Source organism: Anabas testudineus, chromosome 23 (genome assembly GCF_900324465.2).
Source record: "Anabas testudineus chromosome 23, fAnaTes1.2, whole genome shotgun sequence".
NCBI classification, from domain to species: Eukaryota; Metazoa; Chordata; class Actinopteri; order Anabantiformes; family Anabantidae; genus Anabas; species Anabas testudineus.
Genome location: NC_046631.1, coordinates 4,917,352 through 4,935,222, shown reverse-complemented (window position 1 = coordinate 4,935,222; position 17,871 = coordinate 4,917,352). Strand labels below are relative to the sequence as shown.

Below are 17,871 nucleotides of genomic sequence, written 5' to 3'. Positions count from 1 at the left end.
CTGGAGATCACTGCAGCAAGATGAGCTAAAGAATAGCACAGGATTGTGAAATGTACTCCTAAATAGGAGGATGTTTTATGTTATTTTGTTTAAATATTAGCACTTACTTAAAGCCTGGATGATTCATGTTTTCTAACAGAATTTTACACTGCAACCTTAAGTGAAGATATCAGCGTATGGGGTCAGTTTTGATTTTGTAGATGTGCATCTGATGCTTCTGTAGGCCACCACTGTTATGGCTGAATTTCATGGTAGTAGTCAGTAGATAGTTAGAGCTGACCAGAGGCTGACTGAGCTTTTGCAGTGAGCAGGCTGTAAGTGGATTCAGGTGGTTATTGTGAGAACAGATTTCATTGTTGCAGGTGTCTTGACAAGAGGAGTGTTAAAGTGTTTATTAACCTGCCACTCTCTGTATTTCCACTCATCCCTCAGGGAGGAAAGTTCAACCCACCAACGATCCCTGAAATTTTCCACTTACAGTAAATGTGCCCATGTAGGTGGGTTGTCTACTAGTGGAAATTAACTATTAAGTTCAGTTCGTGCACAAAAACCTGTCTGCCCACGTGTCTACTTGTGTGTTGGAATATATCAGTGTCCCTGTCAGTATCCTTCATTTGTGAGTTTAATGCAAGGAAAGAGAAACTGGGAAAACCAGAAAAGTAAAGTTTGGAGTTGGATTATGCACTTACATGTGCAGTTGTTAATAATAGGAGGTTTATTTATATTCTTGGTTAATTCAGGGATTTTTTTTTTTTTTCAGTCAATCATGATGTTTGTGTCCAATATGTGCAGTTAAACAAGCCCTGCATACAGTCACAGAAGTTATCAATCGCAAGTTAGGAGGCAGAATAGGAACATTGTGGTGGTGAACTGGATTGATGTCTGGGAAGGGAATTAGGATGTATCCTTTGTCTATATTTACAAGAAAGATTTAGGCATTTAGAAAGCTGGGTTGCCAGTCAACACTCTCTTGGGTTTTTAAAAACTCAATTTTGCAAGTTAGACTAGCAGCCACTCAACAAGCCTTTTAGTAAGTCTATCAGTCAGACAACCTTGTTGGCAGTGTAACAGTTAGTTATCCAGTCAAACAGTGCATGAGCATTACATCAACACTTGCACCCTTACCTTACGAAATGACAAATTGCAGCAGTCAAAAAAAACAGTGCCCTCAGCTTTACTACACGTTTCGTGGATCTGTATTCAGCTGGTGGACAATGATAGATTGTTGTGACAATTTTTTGACATATTCAATTTGGTCAAATCAGGAAGGACCTTATTAGTAATGATATGGGGGGATCTCACTGTTGTTTTGTGCAGTCAGCAGTTAACATTCATAAAAACCATAATGGAAATGGTGCCTAGGAAGTGAGGAAAGTGTGTGAAATATGAGGATTAGTGTGTGACATTTCACATAGTCTCAGTCTTGTTTACTGGATTCCATTTTAGGCCATTTGTCATCATCTACAGCACACTTGTACTGTAGCTGGCTTACATTAGATTACTTATGGGGATCATTAATGAGTTTATCAGTCCTGTCTGTATTCTGATATGTCTGATTCTATGAGTTGAATTCATTTCAATGCAATGTCAAGCTACTGCTGTTGACTACAGAGGAAATTTTGTAGAGGCTTGAATCCTATGATGATACAATCGCCCCCCCTTTAAACCTTTACCTCTTCAAACCACTGCTGCTTCCGCTATGGAAATTAACTCTCTTAATAAGGTCAGCAAATCTGCTGCTGTCAACTGCTGACAGAGGAATGAAAGGATGTGGCTGTCATGGCACTAACAGGGTTTCTGGTTCCATCTTCCTGTGTAGGTCAAAGAGGGGAGCAAATGTAACACTGTCCAAATTAGAACGTCATTAGCATTAAAGGTTAGAAGTTCCCTATGTGGTATGTCGCATTTGTTTGAGGTGTAAACGTGGAATTACAATTAGCATTAATGTCAGGGAACTTCATAGGTGACAAGAAAGTTTGCAGCACTTGCATACTTGCAATCTATTGAATTACAAAATAAAATTCTGATTTAAACCTAATTTTATATTTTCTTTCTGTTGGATTTTAAAATTTCTTCATTACATTAGAGGTGCAAAGATGAGATTTATTGTTTTCTAGTTCGATCTAATCAAATCAACTCTCCTCAGCATCATCTCTTCTAATAAAGAGCTTGGAAGTCACTTCCACAATAGCTTAGGAACGTTTTTGCAACTTGTTGCTTCCATGGTCATTGTTTCATTGGTCAAGTGAACTTCAGCAGTAATCCAGTGGTTGTTCTCATATCCAGGAAATTTGAATTTTAATTAAAAAGTTGTCTCTTCCATGAAACTGGCTGATGTCTCCGACATCGACCTCTCGTCTGTGTCAGATAACTTTTATGAGCATGCATACATTACAGCTGTGTCGAACCCAGTACTGTTGTTTGTGCATACCAAGGCATGTTAGGTGTTAATAAGGTCAGATTAAAGGAGTTTCTCAAATATCTGCTGTGTAGCAATAGTTACTGTCTTTTGTGTCCCTGCAGGGTTGCCGTCCACCATGTTAAGGTAAAGCCCAGGTGTGCGGTGTTGACCATGCTAAAGCGCCTGGACAAGATCCGCTTTCGAGGCCCCAGGATAAGAGACGACTTCCCGGAACTGGCAGAGTCGCCACCTGCCTCTGACAATGAATGTAGCGATGACATGCAGCTGAAGCCCAAGGCAGCTCTGCGAGACACAGAGGACCTTCAACGAGACCCTGTGAGTGCTCACCTTAGATTTAAAAGAACACTGCCCATCCCCCCCCAAAAAATCACCACTTGGATTGAACTAAGCAAATTGATTGAATAATTACTGCATGGTTTATTATTCTTCAGCTGGCAACAAGTTCTTTAACCCTAACTGATGCAGTGAGTAGCTTCTCATTTCTTTAACAACCATGTATTAAGTTATATCCTGTGGTCATGGAAAAGATGTTAATCTGTTTCAGAAGGGTCAAATTATTGACATGAATGAGAAGGAGATTGCTGAAACTACTAAATTTGTTAAGAATTGTTCAACACAATATTAAAAACTGGAAAGATAGTGGGGAACCATCATCTTTGAGGAAGAAATGTGATGAAAAAAAAGGTTGCAAAAAATTACATTTCACTTTATCTAGCTTTATGTTCTTTTTCTCTCAAATTCTTTCACTTCCACTCATCTCTTTGTCTCCACAGTTATCAGTCATTCATACTCATTCATATAGCCTTAACTGTACACATCATGGTATCCTTTTAATGAATTCATTAATTATTCTGTAAAAGATGCTGTCTTCAGTATGACTGTAATCCCTTCTATCCTTATACTAAGTGCTGCTTAGCTGAAGAGAAGGGGAGAATGATGAATGGAGGGTTGTCATGATAAAGAAAAGTGAAGGAGATGACAGCAATAAAGATTTTTCAATAGAGGACACACAAGAGATGGCAATCGGCAGCAGACGAAAGCAAAAATAGTGAAAGCAGTAGTGAGATTGACAGATATTGGATAGCAGGAAGGGAATGTAAAATGAAAGGAGAGAGCAGATTCAAGTGGGGGAAGTGATAAATGAAAGAAGAGGACAGGAACTTCAGGTTTTGAAAGATTGAAGTTGAGATGCATAGAGGGGAGGAGGTGGACAATCAATCAATCAATCAATAACTTTATTGTTCCCAGGGGGCAATTATTTTTGTAGCAGCACATGACACAGAGAAAACAGACAAAACAGACACAGTCAACATAAAGTACATAGTGGAAGTGGGGGCTAGGAGAGGGGGACATTTACGTCACCGTCTTGTCTCTGACTTCATCATACTGAAAGCTGAGGGTAGAAAAGAGTGTTTGTATCTGTTGTTTCTAGCTCGTGGCTGCTAAAGAGAGAACCAGAAGGCAGTACATGGAACATGGAGTGTAGGGGATAGGAGCTGTCAGACAGGATTGACTATACCTTTTTCATCAGGCTGCTAAATGGAGTTTTAGTGATTTAGCTACAAACTTTAACCATCCGCTTTAATTAACTTTTCTGTTTAGCACAGAGTGAGCCAGACCAACAGATATATGAAAATGTAAGGACACTTAATTAACAGCTCTGTAAAACAATGTTGTCAGAGTTGTGTCAACCTGAAATGAAAAACGCTGTTGACTTTGTTGGTTGCGGTTTTGTTCAATTGACTTTCAAAGTTTATTTTCAATTATGGTGCCCAACCAAGACTTGACTGTTTCTATAGCCTGGCCATTTATTACAGTGCTGACAGAACCTGGTGCATTAGGTTTAAAATCAATACACGTCCTTAGTTTTTGTTAAATTCAACTCAAGGAAGGATTCAGAGCACCATTTATTAAATTCATCCACCAAATTTCAAGATATGCAGATTTTCGAACCTGCTGATACAGTCATTTGTGTAGAAGATGTATAAGGAAGGAGAGAGAACACAGCCCTGTAGTGAACCAGTTGATAATGCGGTCAGGTCTGAGCGGTTCCTGTTCACTCTCACTCTCTGATGCCTTCAGATTAAAAAGTCTAAGATCTAGCCAACAGCATTTCTGTCCAAACCAAACTGTTCACCGAGTTTCTTCACTGTCAGGTGGGGCTGGATGGTGTTAAATGCTGATGAGAAATCCACAAACAACAGTCTAGCATGATTTCCACTTCTTAGCAATATTGACCACAGTTGATTTGTTTCCATGGAGTTGGCACCCTTTGTTGGCTGTGGGACAAATTGAAAATATGTAAGTATGTGAAAATGTGACCAAGCTGCTCAGCACAATTCCTCAGAGTTAAGCTGTTGATGGCATCAGGACCAGGGCTTGTTCTAGCTTTGTAGTGTTTGAAAGTCTGCACAACCTGTTGTTCCTCAGAGACAGTACTTGTGTGGAAAAAAAGTGCTCAGAGTATTCTTTAAAGCAGTTGTTTCCTTGCTGAAGTCATGTACATTAAATCTGGAATAAAATTTATTGAGCTCTTGAGCCAGTTCTAGGTCAGATGAAAACCCTTCTAGAGCCACCTTCATCCTATTGTTATCATTTGTTCCAACTGTGGTCCTGATACTGTCCCTAGGATGGAGAGGAAATGGTGAGAAAGGGCAAACTCACTCACTGTAACAAAGAAATCCAAATAATGTTTTGGATATTTTGATACACTTTCCTCCCACACTGGGAACTGTTCATATTTCTTGAAATCTGCTGCTTCCTCTCATACTTGTGGGTGACTAAAACACCAGTATTGTCGTAATCGTCACGCTAATGCATTGATAGGAAGATACCCACAAAAAAGAAAACTGGTTTAGTCACTTAATTTTTATAAATGTTTACATTTTTATATTTATACATCAGACGTCTCACAGTTGGCACAAAAGAAAAATATTAAACTGTGGTGTTTTACATTTGTTTAAATCATCGTTTTAAAAATCAGTAATGTAGCTGAGTATGAGCATGTGCAAAACATGCCTGTACTTGCATGTATGTCCTCCTTTGTCCACAAGTGTTTCTGTGAGCTGGTGTCTGTATGTGAGCTGGTGTTTGCCTGCATGAGAACCAGCCCAGTGGGAAGGCATCGCCCACATCACGGCACAGATGAGTCACACTCTGAAGCCCCAAAATAGACCAGGCTTGCAGTTACCCCTGCTGGGGCACACACATGTTGCATGCACTTGCATTCAGTATCTTAAACCTGCCACTGCTTAATGGAAATCTCATCTTCTCTGCAGGGCACCCTTTAAATGTTTAAATGACGCACCCAAAGCCACCACATCCCACACAAACTGCATTTATGTCTTTCCCCATTTCTCCATTTCTGCATGATCTAGGTCCAAACCTGACCCTCTTCTGAAGAGAGATCAGCGTGTACCCCTGGGCTGCAGAATGCATGCACTTTTTGACAAACTGGCCTGTGTCATCCATACTAAATGGGTAGAATGTCATCAGGCAGATGGTGTTACGTTATTGCAGAGATGACTGCATATGACCTCACCTCCTGATCTGGCTTACTTACTCTGCTAGATCAGGAGGCTCAAAGCATGTTTGATGGTTTGGGCCTGATTTACTATGATTGCAAATAGTGAGTACCAAATTGTGTGCACAGTCTTGAAAATTACAAGTTTTGTGGGTGATCTAATAAGATAAATTGTTTTGGAAACAGGTGCAAATATAGTGGAGATGGCTGTATTTAAATGAAGACAGCCATATTGAAATGATATGATGCAACATGTTTTGCATCTTTCACTGGTGTCTGTCATAGATACTGTGGAGATGACCAGTGTAAGCGCAAGAGGAATTTCTTTTCAGAGGAAATAAAGCTCTTAGTGCTAGAAACTGATGATCAGTTTAATGGGCTACTGAAATGAAATCTCAGTATTACAGAACAGAACAACTGCAAAAAGTCACGTTTGGCTTTATTCAGTGCGTCCTGGGTGCGTGGAAACCAGAGTCAGCATAACATATGCGGTGTATAACACTTGCACACATGTGCATTCAATGACTTTAACATATGGTTTATTTTTATAAGAGATGCAAGCAAAATGTTTGTCTGTTTGTGTGTTGGTTTTCAGGTTAAGTATTAGCCTTGCATGTCTATGGCCTACAGGTGTATTTGTCAGAGTGAGTAATTTGTCCTTGCATTTTCATAATTCTGAACAAAATCCATAGCATGCACTATTTTGCTTATTTAGAGACTATGCTCAGTGCACACCCTTAACAGATCAACTTTCACCTTTAGTAAACCTGGCGTCTTGTGTATTTGTTTCCAACAAAATTTTAAGTATATTTTGAAGAGAGAGGTAAGATCATACAGGCAGTTTTATTGATTAGTGTTGTTCAACTCCCTGATTGGCACTGACAGTGAGCATTCCTACAGCCTATTTTCTGGATACATACTTTATATACTACAATTTAATGTACTTAAAAGTATAATTAAAAGACTTTTAACTAGGCATCAGTGCTGAACAGCTCTTCAATATATTAATCATAACTCTCTCTGGTCCCTGTGGCTTGTTTGTCTTTTCTTTGTTGAAATATGGCAGAAATTATACATCCTGTCTGTAGCAAACCTGGATTCTTCTCAGATAGTTTTTTATGTGTGCTATTTTAAAATGAAAAAACGCAGTTAACAGGAAATCAGGCTGGGTAGGGAGAAGAGAGTATGGTTTAGCTGGTGTGGGGAAAAAAAAGTGAAAGCTGAACAGACAGATCTGATGATGTGGATGCAAAGATAAATTGTTACAGTTATCCAACATGTTCGGCCATTAGCAGCTGTTCTACACCTTTACTAGTAGTTACTAGTAACAGTATAGTTTAAAGCATAATAAAAAAAAAACAACCTTTTAGTTTAGCAGTTTCCAGTTTGTGAATGGCCTCCGCTGGTTTTGTTTGAATAGCAGTTACCATGCTCTGGATGCCTTTATAGCCACATTTTACAAAATGTACATTCACAAATACTTATGCCATCTGTATCCATTGTGTAAGTCCTTTTCTTTGACAAGCCAGTTATATCAGTTATTGGACATGGCTGATCAAGTAACAAGCAGTCTGTGCTTCAGTCAAGTGCTGTACCAACAATCTGCAACTTGGAGATGGTCTCTTGCGATATTTGTGTTTATAAGCAGGGCAAGGCCTTGAAATCACACCTACTGTATTTAATCTCTTACTGTGAGATTCACACAAAGCCTCATGAGAGAGTTGCAAACTTAAAAAGCTACAAGCTATTTTACTACAAAGGAGAAATTATGTATGTAAAGTACATATAGTGGCCAGAAAAAGTATGTGAATTTCTTGGTCTTCTGCATGAATTTGTCATAAAACGTTATCTGATCTTCATCTAAGTCAAGAGAATAAAAATAATAATGTGCCTAAAATAATAGCAATAAATAATAATAATAATAATAATAATAATAATAAATTCTGATCTTTCATGTCTGTATTGAGATCAACCATAAAAAAACACATAGTGAACCCTTGGAATAATGACATCATGATTTGAAGTGATTGAGGGGAAGATTAATTCACAAGTCTATCCAAAATTCAGAAAAGTAAAATGAATATATCATAATAGAGCTGGAGGAGGGGATTGCTGACCTGATGAAGAGATGTACAGTGCTGCGGCTTAGAGTTGTGCCTTAGCTAGACAAGAAGAGAGAAATTAAACGAGAAAAATCCTGACACAGCACCTCAAATGGTCAGAGACAGAAAATGATTATTCAAAGATTCTAAAAAAAAAAAAACAATTGTAATGTCATGTGGAAGTTTCTTTTACATTATGAATGTAGAAAGCAAGAGTGAGTGCATATAAAAGATAATGGGAGAATAATATTTTTTTTCTTAACAATTAAAGATTCCTTTGTTCCACATGGGTTTGGTATATTGATATCATGACAATGATGCTTTAATAAATTCATTTGACAGTGATTTTCATCTGTTTGCATACATTTAAAATTGTCCTGGAAAACTGAAGCATTCCTGTGCTGAGATCGGCCACAGTCAGAGAGAGAGAAAGAAGGGAGAACACAATAATTAATGAGCCGATAATCATCTAGGGTGACGTCAGGCTTTGACCTACTTTCAGTAACCATGAGATTCTAACAGAGCTGATGACTGCATTAAACACTGAAAGGTGTGCTTACGCTACGTATCATCATTGGACAAAGTCGTTAGCGATTTTACATTTTAAATACACAAACCTGACAAAAACATTGTAGAGAACTCTGGCTTAATCTCTTCTCTTCCCTCCCACCGTCCGCTCCTTTCATCTCCATGTCCTCTTTTGCTCGTTTTCTCTCTTTTATCCACCTTTCTCCTTTTAATTCTCAAAACCTCCTTCTCTTTGTCTATCCCTCTTTCAGTGAACATCCTTGTTCTTCTTCATGACACACTTTCAGAAGAGGCTCTCATTTGTTTTCTTTGAAGTCCGTCTTTATTCAGGGACATTGTCTCCATCTCTGTGTCTCCCCACCTTCCTGTGTTGTTAGACTTCGGCTCTCTCCCAAAGCACATTTTTTTCAGGTCACTGTCAATTTTATGCTATCTCCTTCCTCCTCTCTCTGTGTCTGTCTCTGTCTCTCTCTCTCTCTCTCTCTCTCCCTCTCTCTCTCTGTCTCTGTCTCTCATGCTCCCTCTCTCTTACAGAGAGTACATCAGCTAAAGATATTGCAGTGCGTCTACGGAGACACACAAAAACCAAGCTTTTTGCTGCTGATGAGAAGCTGCTGCAGTGTGTGTGTGTGTGTGTGTGTGTTTGTGGCAGGAGTCTCTTAAAGAGCCCTTGCCTTAGTCGAGCAGTGATTCTCAACCTGCAGTGCTCATCACCCTGCCAGCATATCCATCTCTACTCTCTTCTTGCTCTGTTCCTCATCTCTCCTCTCGCTTCATCATCTACTCTCCTCTAACTATTAACACTTTCTCCCTCATTGCTTACTTCTTTCGCAAAATCGTCGTCTTATTGCCATTGACTTCATTCACATACACATGTTGTGTCAGGGTTAAAGCCCATAGTCAGGGGTGTGTGAGTCATCAGTATTGCTGTAGTCAGAAGAGGGGGAATCTCCTCCTATCTCGCTCCAGCTGGACTTAAACCCACAGAGGAAACGTGAGTCATGACACCATGCTAGTTTGTGTTAAATGATTTAGGATATTCCTGCTTGTGTCTGTTGTTTAGAAGTTGCAATACTAAAACAAAAAAATGTCTTTCTTTTGTTGTCTGTGTGTTTATGACTGTGGTTGTGTGTGTGTGTGTGTGTATGTGTGTGTTTTTGCTTGGACCCATGTGCATTCTGTATGCATAAATGCGTGTGGGTGCACAGGCAGGTTCAGGGTCTCCTACAATGGCTGCAGCCATCCAGGACTTCCAGAGGTCAGAGTCAGACCGCCTCAATGAAGTCAAAGGTCACCTGGAAATTGCCTTATTGGAGAAACATTTCTTACGTGAGTTTGCACACACACACACACACACACACACACACACACACACACACACACACACACACACACACACATATATATAAAGTGAATATTAAGTGTGGAGCTGATGACATTTTCAGGCACTTTCCAGTCACATGTGTCTAAACACACTTTTTTTTTTTTTTGAATTTCTCTGTTGCTGCAATGTCATTACTAGGTTATTTGTTTGATATACACTGCACAAAGTTGCACACACGGTTACAACACATGGCATTGTTTTAATCAGCTTACAACTTTATCACATTTTTTTCTGTCCAGAGTTGCTTTCATTTCACACCAATTGTTTTGATGATGGGTTCAGACTTTTGTGCAAAGTCACCAATACATTAAGGTCTTAAGGGTTAAGGTCTTATTTGTGGGGGCCAGTCTTTGTGTGAAAATGATGTCTTATGCTGTCTGAGCTATTTTTTCACACTCTGAGCTCAATAAATCCTGCCATTGTCATCTTGGAATTTAAAAATAAATTAAAAATCCATTGAGACCTGGTCATTCAGTACATTCAGGTAGTCAGCTGAGCTCATTGTGTTGCAAGCTGAAACATATAAATCACTGCAGTAATTGTCCATTACCTTTTTGCTTAGTACTACCTTGAGGATTATCAATTCATTTGATATGGAAGTTAGAGCCAGGTATTTCAGTAAATGGGATGACAATCACCTGTAAGTCTGTAAGGCCTTGCTTGAAGAGTTGTTGATGCTCGCCACGCTGAAAATAGAATATCTAAAGAGCTTTGGCTCCGTCTGTTGACTGTCATGCAGATTGTTTACAAATGAAGAACATTCAACACCATTGTTTCGCTCCGCAGGAGTGGTCCACCAACAAAGATCATACTAAGAGCTACTATTCTCCAGAATGGCAAATTTCTGTGAAGCAAATATGATGCTTATCTGAATTCAACCCTACTTACTTTCTCACATTCACAAGCTTGGCTAACCTCATTTCCAACAAGGAGTACTGCTTGTCCTGTACCATTGCAGCATGTTGACAGTCACGTGGTACGTAATGGCCTGCAAAATCCCCCTACCCCCATTCCCTTCCTACTGTGCATGTCTATTAGCAAGAGAGAGTATGTGAAAGAAAATTCCTCAGGCTGCATCCTCTTTTATAATATGTGCCTGTGCTGGAATTACATCGTCACACCGCAGCATACTTCTTTCCTTCCTATTTGTCTTTTCCTAGCTTGCCCCTTTCCTTTTAAAAGATGCCTGTTGAGATTCTTTTTTACTTTTTTTTTTTATCTCCATCCTGCTGAGCTGTTCTTTCATTTTCTGCCTGCCATTCCCTGCTTTTCATTTCTGGATCAGTCAGTTCTCTTTTTACTCTTTTATCGGCTTCTCTTTTATCTTGCTTTTGATTTCCCTTTCCCTTTATGCTTTCTCTCTGTCAAATCCTGTAGTATGATCTAATATCCTTCTATGGACAAACACACATGCATACACACAAACACTCAAGCAGCTAAAACAACTGTTACACTTCCATGAGCTCAATGAACAGAAATGTCATCTTGGCTTCACCTAGGAATGGCAGCCACCTAGCATTTTTTAAAAGGACAACCTTACCATCTGTTGCTGATTGAGAAAGAGTATTAGCACCTTTGGGTAGTGTTTTCTTTTGAGCTTTATAACTGCATGCCGCTTCTCCTTACTTCTCCCTCACTGTTTTTTCCGTTTCTTTCATGCCTCCTAATCTCTTGTCCTATCTGTGGTCGGTGTAATTGTACTTCAGGGGACACTGAAATGTGACAGTCCATTAGCACCTAATGGAGTCCTGAACTATCTGCCCTGCACTCTAGCTATTGTCTATTCTAATTCTACTATTTTACTTTACACTCTATTGCTGCTTTCATATGCTTTGTGCTGTCATTGCACAATTAACAGTGGACTGAATGTGTGTGTATATTTATCATGTTTTCTGTTGTTTATTGCGTTGAGAAAGGATAAAAACAGACTTATGGTATATACAATTAGTTAACACTAATGAGATTAGTGGAGTGAAACAAAAGATTCCCTGTAGCAAGACATTATGGGTTTACATGTTGGGGTAATGGCTTTTCTAGAGCATTGGTAATCACACATACCATACCACATACCGGGCCTGGAGAAGATTAACCATAGTTTGTGCATTGGCAGGATTAAAAAAAGAAATGCAATGTTTGGTTTAAAGGACAATTCTTGTTTCTTTAAATCTGGCATATGTCAATGAATATGACTGTTGTGGCTCTTGTGTTGGGGGAACTGGCACTGGCAAGTCCTGGGATCTAAGTAAACTGATGATTTATATTTATGTTTAAAAATGGCAGATAAATCAGCCCTGTGCACTGATTTCCCCAAGTGAAAAAAACAAAACACCCAGTGGTTTCCTTGTGTGGCTGCTTTTGGTTGAACTCCAAGTAGGGAAGGCAAAACACCTCAAAACAACTTGTCTTCTTCAACTTATGGATTCCATGCTAGAAAAGTGGCCTGTGAGGGATAATCCGACTACAGGGATCCAATTTTAACTGCTGAAAAAGTAAAGTTCATAGAACCTTCACTGTACAGTTTCTTTTACAGTGGTTTGTTTTGAAAATGTGCATGTCCGTATGTAAGTGCCAGAATTACATGTTATGATATTCTTTATTCCAAAACCTATGGAATTGGTATTGGTATTGGTATTGGTATATGGAATGGTATTGAATGAAGGACAGTTGGTTCTGTGGTCAATTCTCTAATTGTGCATCAGTATTTTACCCTAGAATGATTTGAGCCTATTGGATCCCTTTCACACCCAGAGTGAACTGAGTGTAGGCGTTTTCTATCTCTCGCTTTCCCTCTGACGTCTTTCTCCCTGCTGCCTAAAATAAAGCTGGGGCCCACGCTGTATGCTAAAACAAACACACTGCTTAAGTATATTGTTTTCTGACTTCACAGGAGGCATGAGTTTCCATTCCAGATGGTGTGTGGATACAAGCCTTTTCCCTTGGCATTTGTTGTGATTGAGTCGTGCTATTCTCAGGGCACTTAATTGGTTAATTTGTAACCATGTTTCCGGACATTAGAAGATGCTAACCACCACACGTGCAGTGAGGGTCACAAAGGCCTGCTGTGATACACTTGTTTCCTGCTTCCGTTCTCTTTTTGCTGCAATTCCTTCTTTCCCTTGTGTGTGTGTGTGTGTGTGTGTGTGTCTGTGATTCTGCACATATAAATCCAATAACAGACTAATTTAAAGGACCAGCACTACCTCTCATGGTCTCTTTTTGTTTTCATTTTGATAAATGCATACATATATATATTGAGCTTATTGAACTTTGATAAAATGCTACAATAGTTACCTAGCAGTGAACTTTCTTGTGCAAAAATGTGCAAAAAAACATTTTTGAAAAACTAAGCTAAACAATATTGAGAGACATTGTTGTGTGTGTGTACATCTGTAGAATATGTTATTTGAAGACGTTTGATAATGGTCTTATTCATCCATCATTAGCCATACTGCTTATTATTATTACTATAAAGAATAATATGGTCAACCATTCCTTCATTATGCATAGTCTGGCTGCTTAATCCTCCACTCCTTCAGATCTTTGTAAGGTTGGAGGTTTGTAGCAGCTGCCACAGAAGACGCAAACACAGTGGAAATGTAAATTATTATCATACAGCTGTACTGTATTTGCCTGTGTGTATGGAAATGAACGTGTGAGCAGACTTAATGTGCTAAGCTGTATAGCTTTCTTTCTCAGTCTCCCCACTCCTACTTTTAAACGTCACTGTCTTACTTTGTTTGTCCTCGTGTCCTATTTTTGCTTTCCTTATTTGCTTTTCTCCTAAAGTTAGCATTTTGTGTCTCTCTTTTCTTTGATTACAAAACACTAAATTTATGCTTGAACCAGCTGATAGACATTGGCAAGCTGAAAAACACATATAATGTAATCATGGTGAACACAAGCCAAATTTTGAAGTCCAGCCTTGTCCTGTCAAGCTAACTACATGTTTGTAGGTTTGTAGTTGCTCTATATTCTCACATTGCACTATGTAATAGGCCATCCCTGCCTTAATTGGGATTTATTGGTTTTACTGTTAATAGTTCAATTCCATAACATAAAAAAGAGAGTGTGTGAGTGTGTGAGAGAGAGAGACTGTCCTGGCTGAGGTCATGTATTGAAGGTCACTGCAGGGGAACAGGCCAGTCTTTGTGCTCTACAGTGACTGGCTGATCAATACAGTGTCCTAGCGGCTGTCCTACTTCACGCTGGGCAGGGAAACGCACATGAAGGCTACACACAAAAATTGCACAGTGCCGCTACAGCACAAACAAAGGTTAACGGATCCAGAGATGAACTGCAATAGCCTGGTAATGGAATGCCTTCTTAATAGTACAATTTTGAAAAATCCCTAAACTCACCAGTATTTGGAAACCATCCATATTTTTATTCCATTGGTGTATATAAAAGAGACATTAGGAAGTGTCTTTTACCTTGCTGTAACCTAGTACAGTATTGATAAGAATTCACAGATTTTCACCTATACACCCAAACTTTGTAGGTGTCCACAGACTATGCTTGATTGATAGGTTAAGGAATCAGCTTACTTGAGAAAGTCAACAGTAAGTGAATTACTTAGGCGAGAATGTCAACTCCTTTACTAGCCATCCTTTTTAGCCAATTAAAGTAATTTAATAAAGTCTTAGTTTAAAATTTAACAATGAGTAAAACTTGCACAGCCCCTGCTAAGGAGACATCCTTTTCTATTGCTGGGGAGCTCTATTCTACACAAGTCTTTGAGGCAGAATTGGTCTTGACAGCACAGAAGCAGAGGTTTCTGTAAGTGGAGTTTCATGTTAGGAGGACATGTAATTCATGTATTAGTGTAGAGACCTCATTTTTTGTTGTTTTGTTCAGTGTACTCTGGTTCATGTTGGAATTTAATTTCATTTTGCCCTCATGGGCAAGTAAATAGTTTTTGTTGTTAATCAGTATCTGTTGCAGAACATGTGAGAATGCAACAGATGGCCATGTGGGTAGAGAGACTTAGAGATAATTGACAGACTCAGCCTTTTGACCAGGGAGCAAGTGCACAACATGGTGATCTGTTTGAGTGAATGAAAATGTTTACTAGACAGTAACTTGGTTCCTGGTGATAAGGTGAGACTGCAGAGTCTTCACCAGATACAGAATCTATGATTTAATGAAATCTACTGTATTATGTGAAAAAGATACTGTCCTGCAAACAAAACCTTATATTATGGAAGTTGTTTATTTCATATTTATTGTACTTCCCTTATAAATCTTGAGCATGCACACACAGTAAAACAACACAAGACAGACATACTAGAACATCTCGTTACCTGTCACACACATTGCCTGTCAAGGAGTCTCTCTCTGTGCCACTGGAAGAGGTCGGTAAAGGAAAGGAAGTGGGTTTTTATATTACAGGTAGGACTGTGAAGTTTGAGATTCAACCACGAAGGAAGAAAGTGAAACAAATGAGTGAAATCTAGGTCAGAGATATCAGGGCAAGAGTGGAAGGAGGCCACTGAAAGAGACTTTTAAAGAGACACAAGACAAAAAGAAGTACAGTACTTGCTAACTATTTCCATCAGCTACAAGCTACAGCAGAATGATTACAAAATAAAAAATTGGAAAGATATAATAAGGTTAAATGATTAATATTTAGACCCAGTATTTGTTTGACAATGTGAATCATTTAAATATTTAGAAAACACAAAAGTAAAGTTTAAGAATAAAGGCAGCATTGGCAGTTTGTTTTTTTGTTGATTTGCTACAGGTTTCATTTCAAATGCATAGGTAAAAGTGAGCATGATGTCTCACCTTCTTTGAAAAGGTGTTATGTAATATTGTATATGAAATTAATAGGGGGAGGGGGTATGATGCATTCTTTTTTTCAGTACATTTGTCAGTACATTTAGATTGCCAGTGTTGGGTTGAAATTATTTTCTGTACCATAGGTTCTTAAATGGTGTATTAATATCTGCAGAGTGACTCAAGGCCATCTTCCTTTCTGTTCAAGTCAAGTGTACTGTGGCAAATGCTGTGGAGTTTGGGAACAATGAGAAGCTAAAGTGAAGTGACCGCTTCTCCCTCTCTGTGTCTGTCTTTCTCTGAACCCCCAGCCTCATGCCCCCACTTTCCTTAAATGAAAGGAGCCATTGTTTCTGGCCTGGATTGAAAAACTCACAAAGTACTTTTCCTTTAAGGTTTTATAAAACTTTGCCTGCTTACATGAAAAGCGATTACTTTGTTTGTGTGTGCACAGTAAGCAGGCACACGTATGCACCTGCACATACATTTGTACTTCAGAACACAAAAAACATGCAACACATACTCTCACATATTGACACAACCAGTCCTATAAACCCATATTGACACATGAACATGTATAAATTGTTTGTTTGTCTGACTGCTCCAGCGTGCTCACAAATCTCAGATTCCAGGCCCTCTTAGTCTGCTGGTAACCCAACAAAGCCCCACCTCTCTTTACCTCTGCTGCCCTCCTTCTCTTTTTACCCAGAGCCTAACACACTCATACCAGCTCCGGTCACTGACCATCACTCTCTGTGTGGAAGCCTATTGAAATAATCTCCTGTGTTTCTAGTGACAGACTGGCATAGAGAAGCCTTTCCTTGAGCTTCTGTTTTTCTTCTCTGTTTTTGTTTTTTTGTTTTTTTTTTATGGAATATATAAGCATGGAGCAACACTTTAATGGACTTTGACAAGTTTTGAGGTAATTGGGTAGCAAACTGCAAAAAAAAAAAAAAAAAAAAAAGCTGGTTTGGAACTGGAGAACCTGCAGCTGTGGCTCGATATCAAGAAAAGACCAAGGCGGCCACTCTGCCGTCCCGCTCCTGTGCGAGTGTTCCAGGGACGGGACAACTGCAGAGACGGATGGGTTTGTGCAAGATGGAGGACTGCACCCTTGACAGCTTTGAGCTGCTTTACAGTGGAACTTTTGATAAGCTCAGAAGCCACAAAAGTAACCTCCATCTCAGTAAGTTTCAGCCTAAATATCAGCTCTATGTATATTGTACATTGTAGCTTTAATAAAGCTTCTTCTGGCAACCACACTGCATTTTTAAAACTATTTTGTCAGGAAGTGATCAGCTATACAAGCCTAATTTTGGTACCCCAAGTTGTACAAACTAACTCTAACTAAGTTCACTAAATAACTACTAACATATTTTATAGCCTCATCTTTATTGGAATATCAGTGAAACCTCAGGATGCCAGTCAGTTTCAGTCAGCATTTGCTGAATAACCTCTAACCAAGAAAGTTAAGTCTTAAGCTGCACAAAGATCACCTCAGCAGCCGCCCAAACTCAGCACTGTTCAACTAAAAATAGCAGCTCTTCCACAATGGTGAATCATAGAAACTGAAGTCACTTCAGCTGGATTTTGAAACTAGCATTGAAATAATCCAGTTTTAGCTTTTCATTTTCTTTACTTCATTTATTTTGTTATTGTATTCTGTATATTTTAAATGTGTGTCATGTAGGGGGTAGAAAGGAAGTCCTTCATATGACAGACAGGATAATTCTGGCACACTGTTGGCGGCACACATGCTAGGTTGCATTTTTTGACGGTGGCAAAAGATAGTGTGGTACAATCCAGCTGAAGATAATTTCTACTTTAAATATGTTGTTTTATTTAGCTAGATTATTTTAAACAAACGCGATTGAAATCCATGACAGTGTTTACACCACTAAGTGGTGAAAAGTATTATAATCCCACAAAATTATTCAAGAGTTTCATGTTAAAACAATAGCACTAGGAAGAACATGCAGTGCCAGTGTCAAGTATACTGGGAGTAACGCAAAGCCACTACACATTTACAAAGGCGGTGCTGAATCTAAACAGCCATCGCTGAATTAAAGGAAGAACCTAATCACAGTTAAGTTGGCTGCAGGAGCAGACAGTTGAAAACAAGTTAAGTTAACTGTGT

At 39.0% G+C, this 17,871-nt stretch overlaps 1 protein-coding gene across 2 annotated transcripts in view; it reads left to right on the top strand.

Moving 5' to 3' along the window:
* Positions 1-17,871, top strand: part of gramd4a (GRAM domain containing 4a) — a 38,080-nt gene that overhangs the window by 4,000 nt on the left and 16,209 nt on the right. For both annotated transcript variants that reach the window (XM_026362881.1, XM_026362880.1), the window contains 2 exons: positions 2,524-2,737; positions 9,784-9,904. In XM_026362881.1, coding sequence (XP_026218666.1) covers positions 2,524-2,737; positions 9,784-9,904 — 335 coding nt within the window. Of the gene's footprint in view, positions 1-2,523; positions 2,738-9,783; positions 9,905-17,871 lie in introns of those variants that run through there.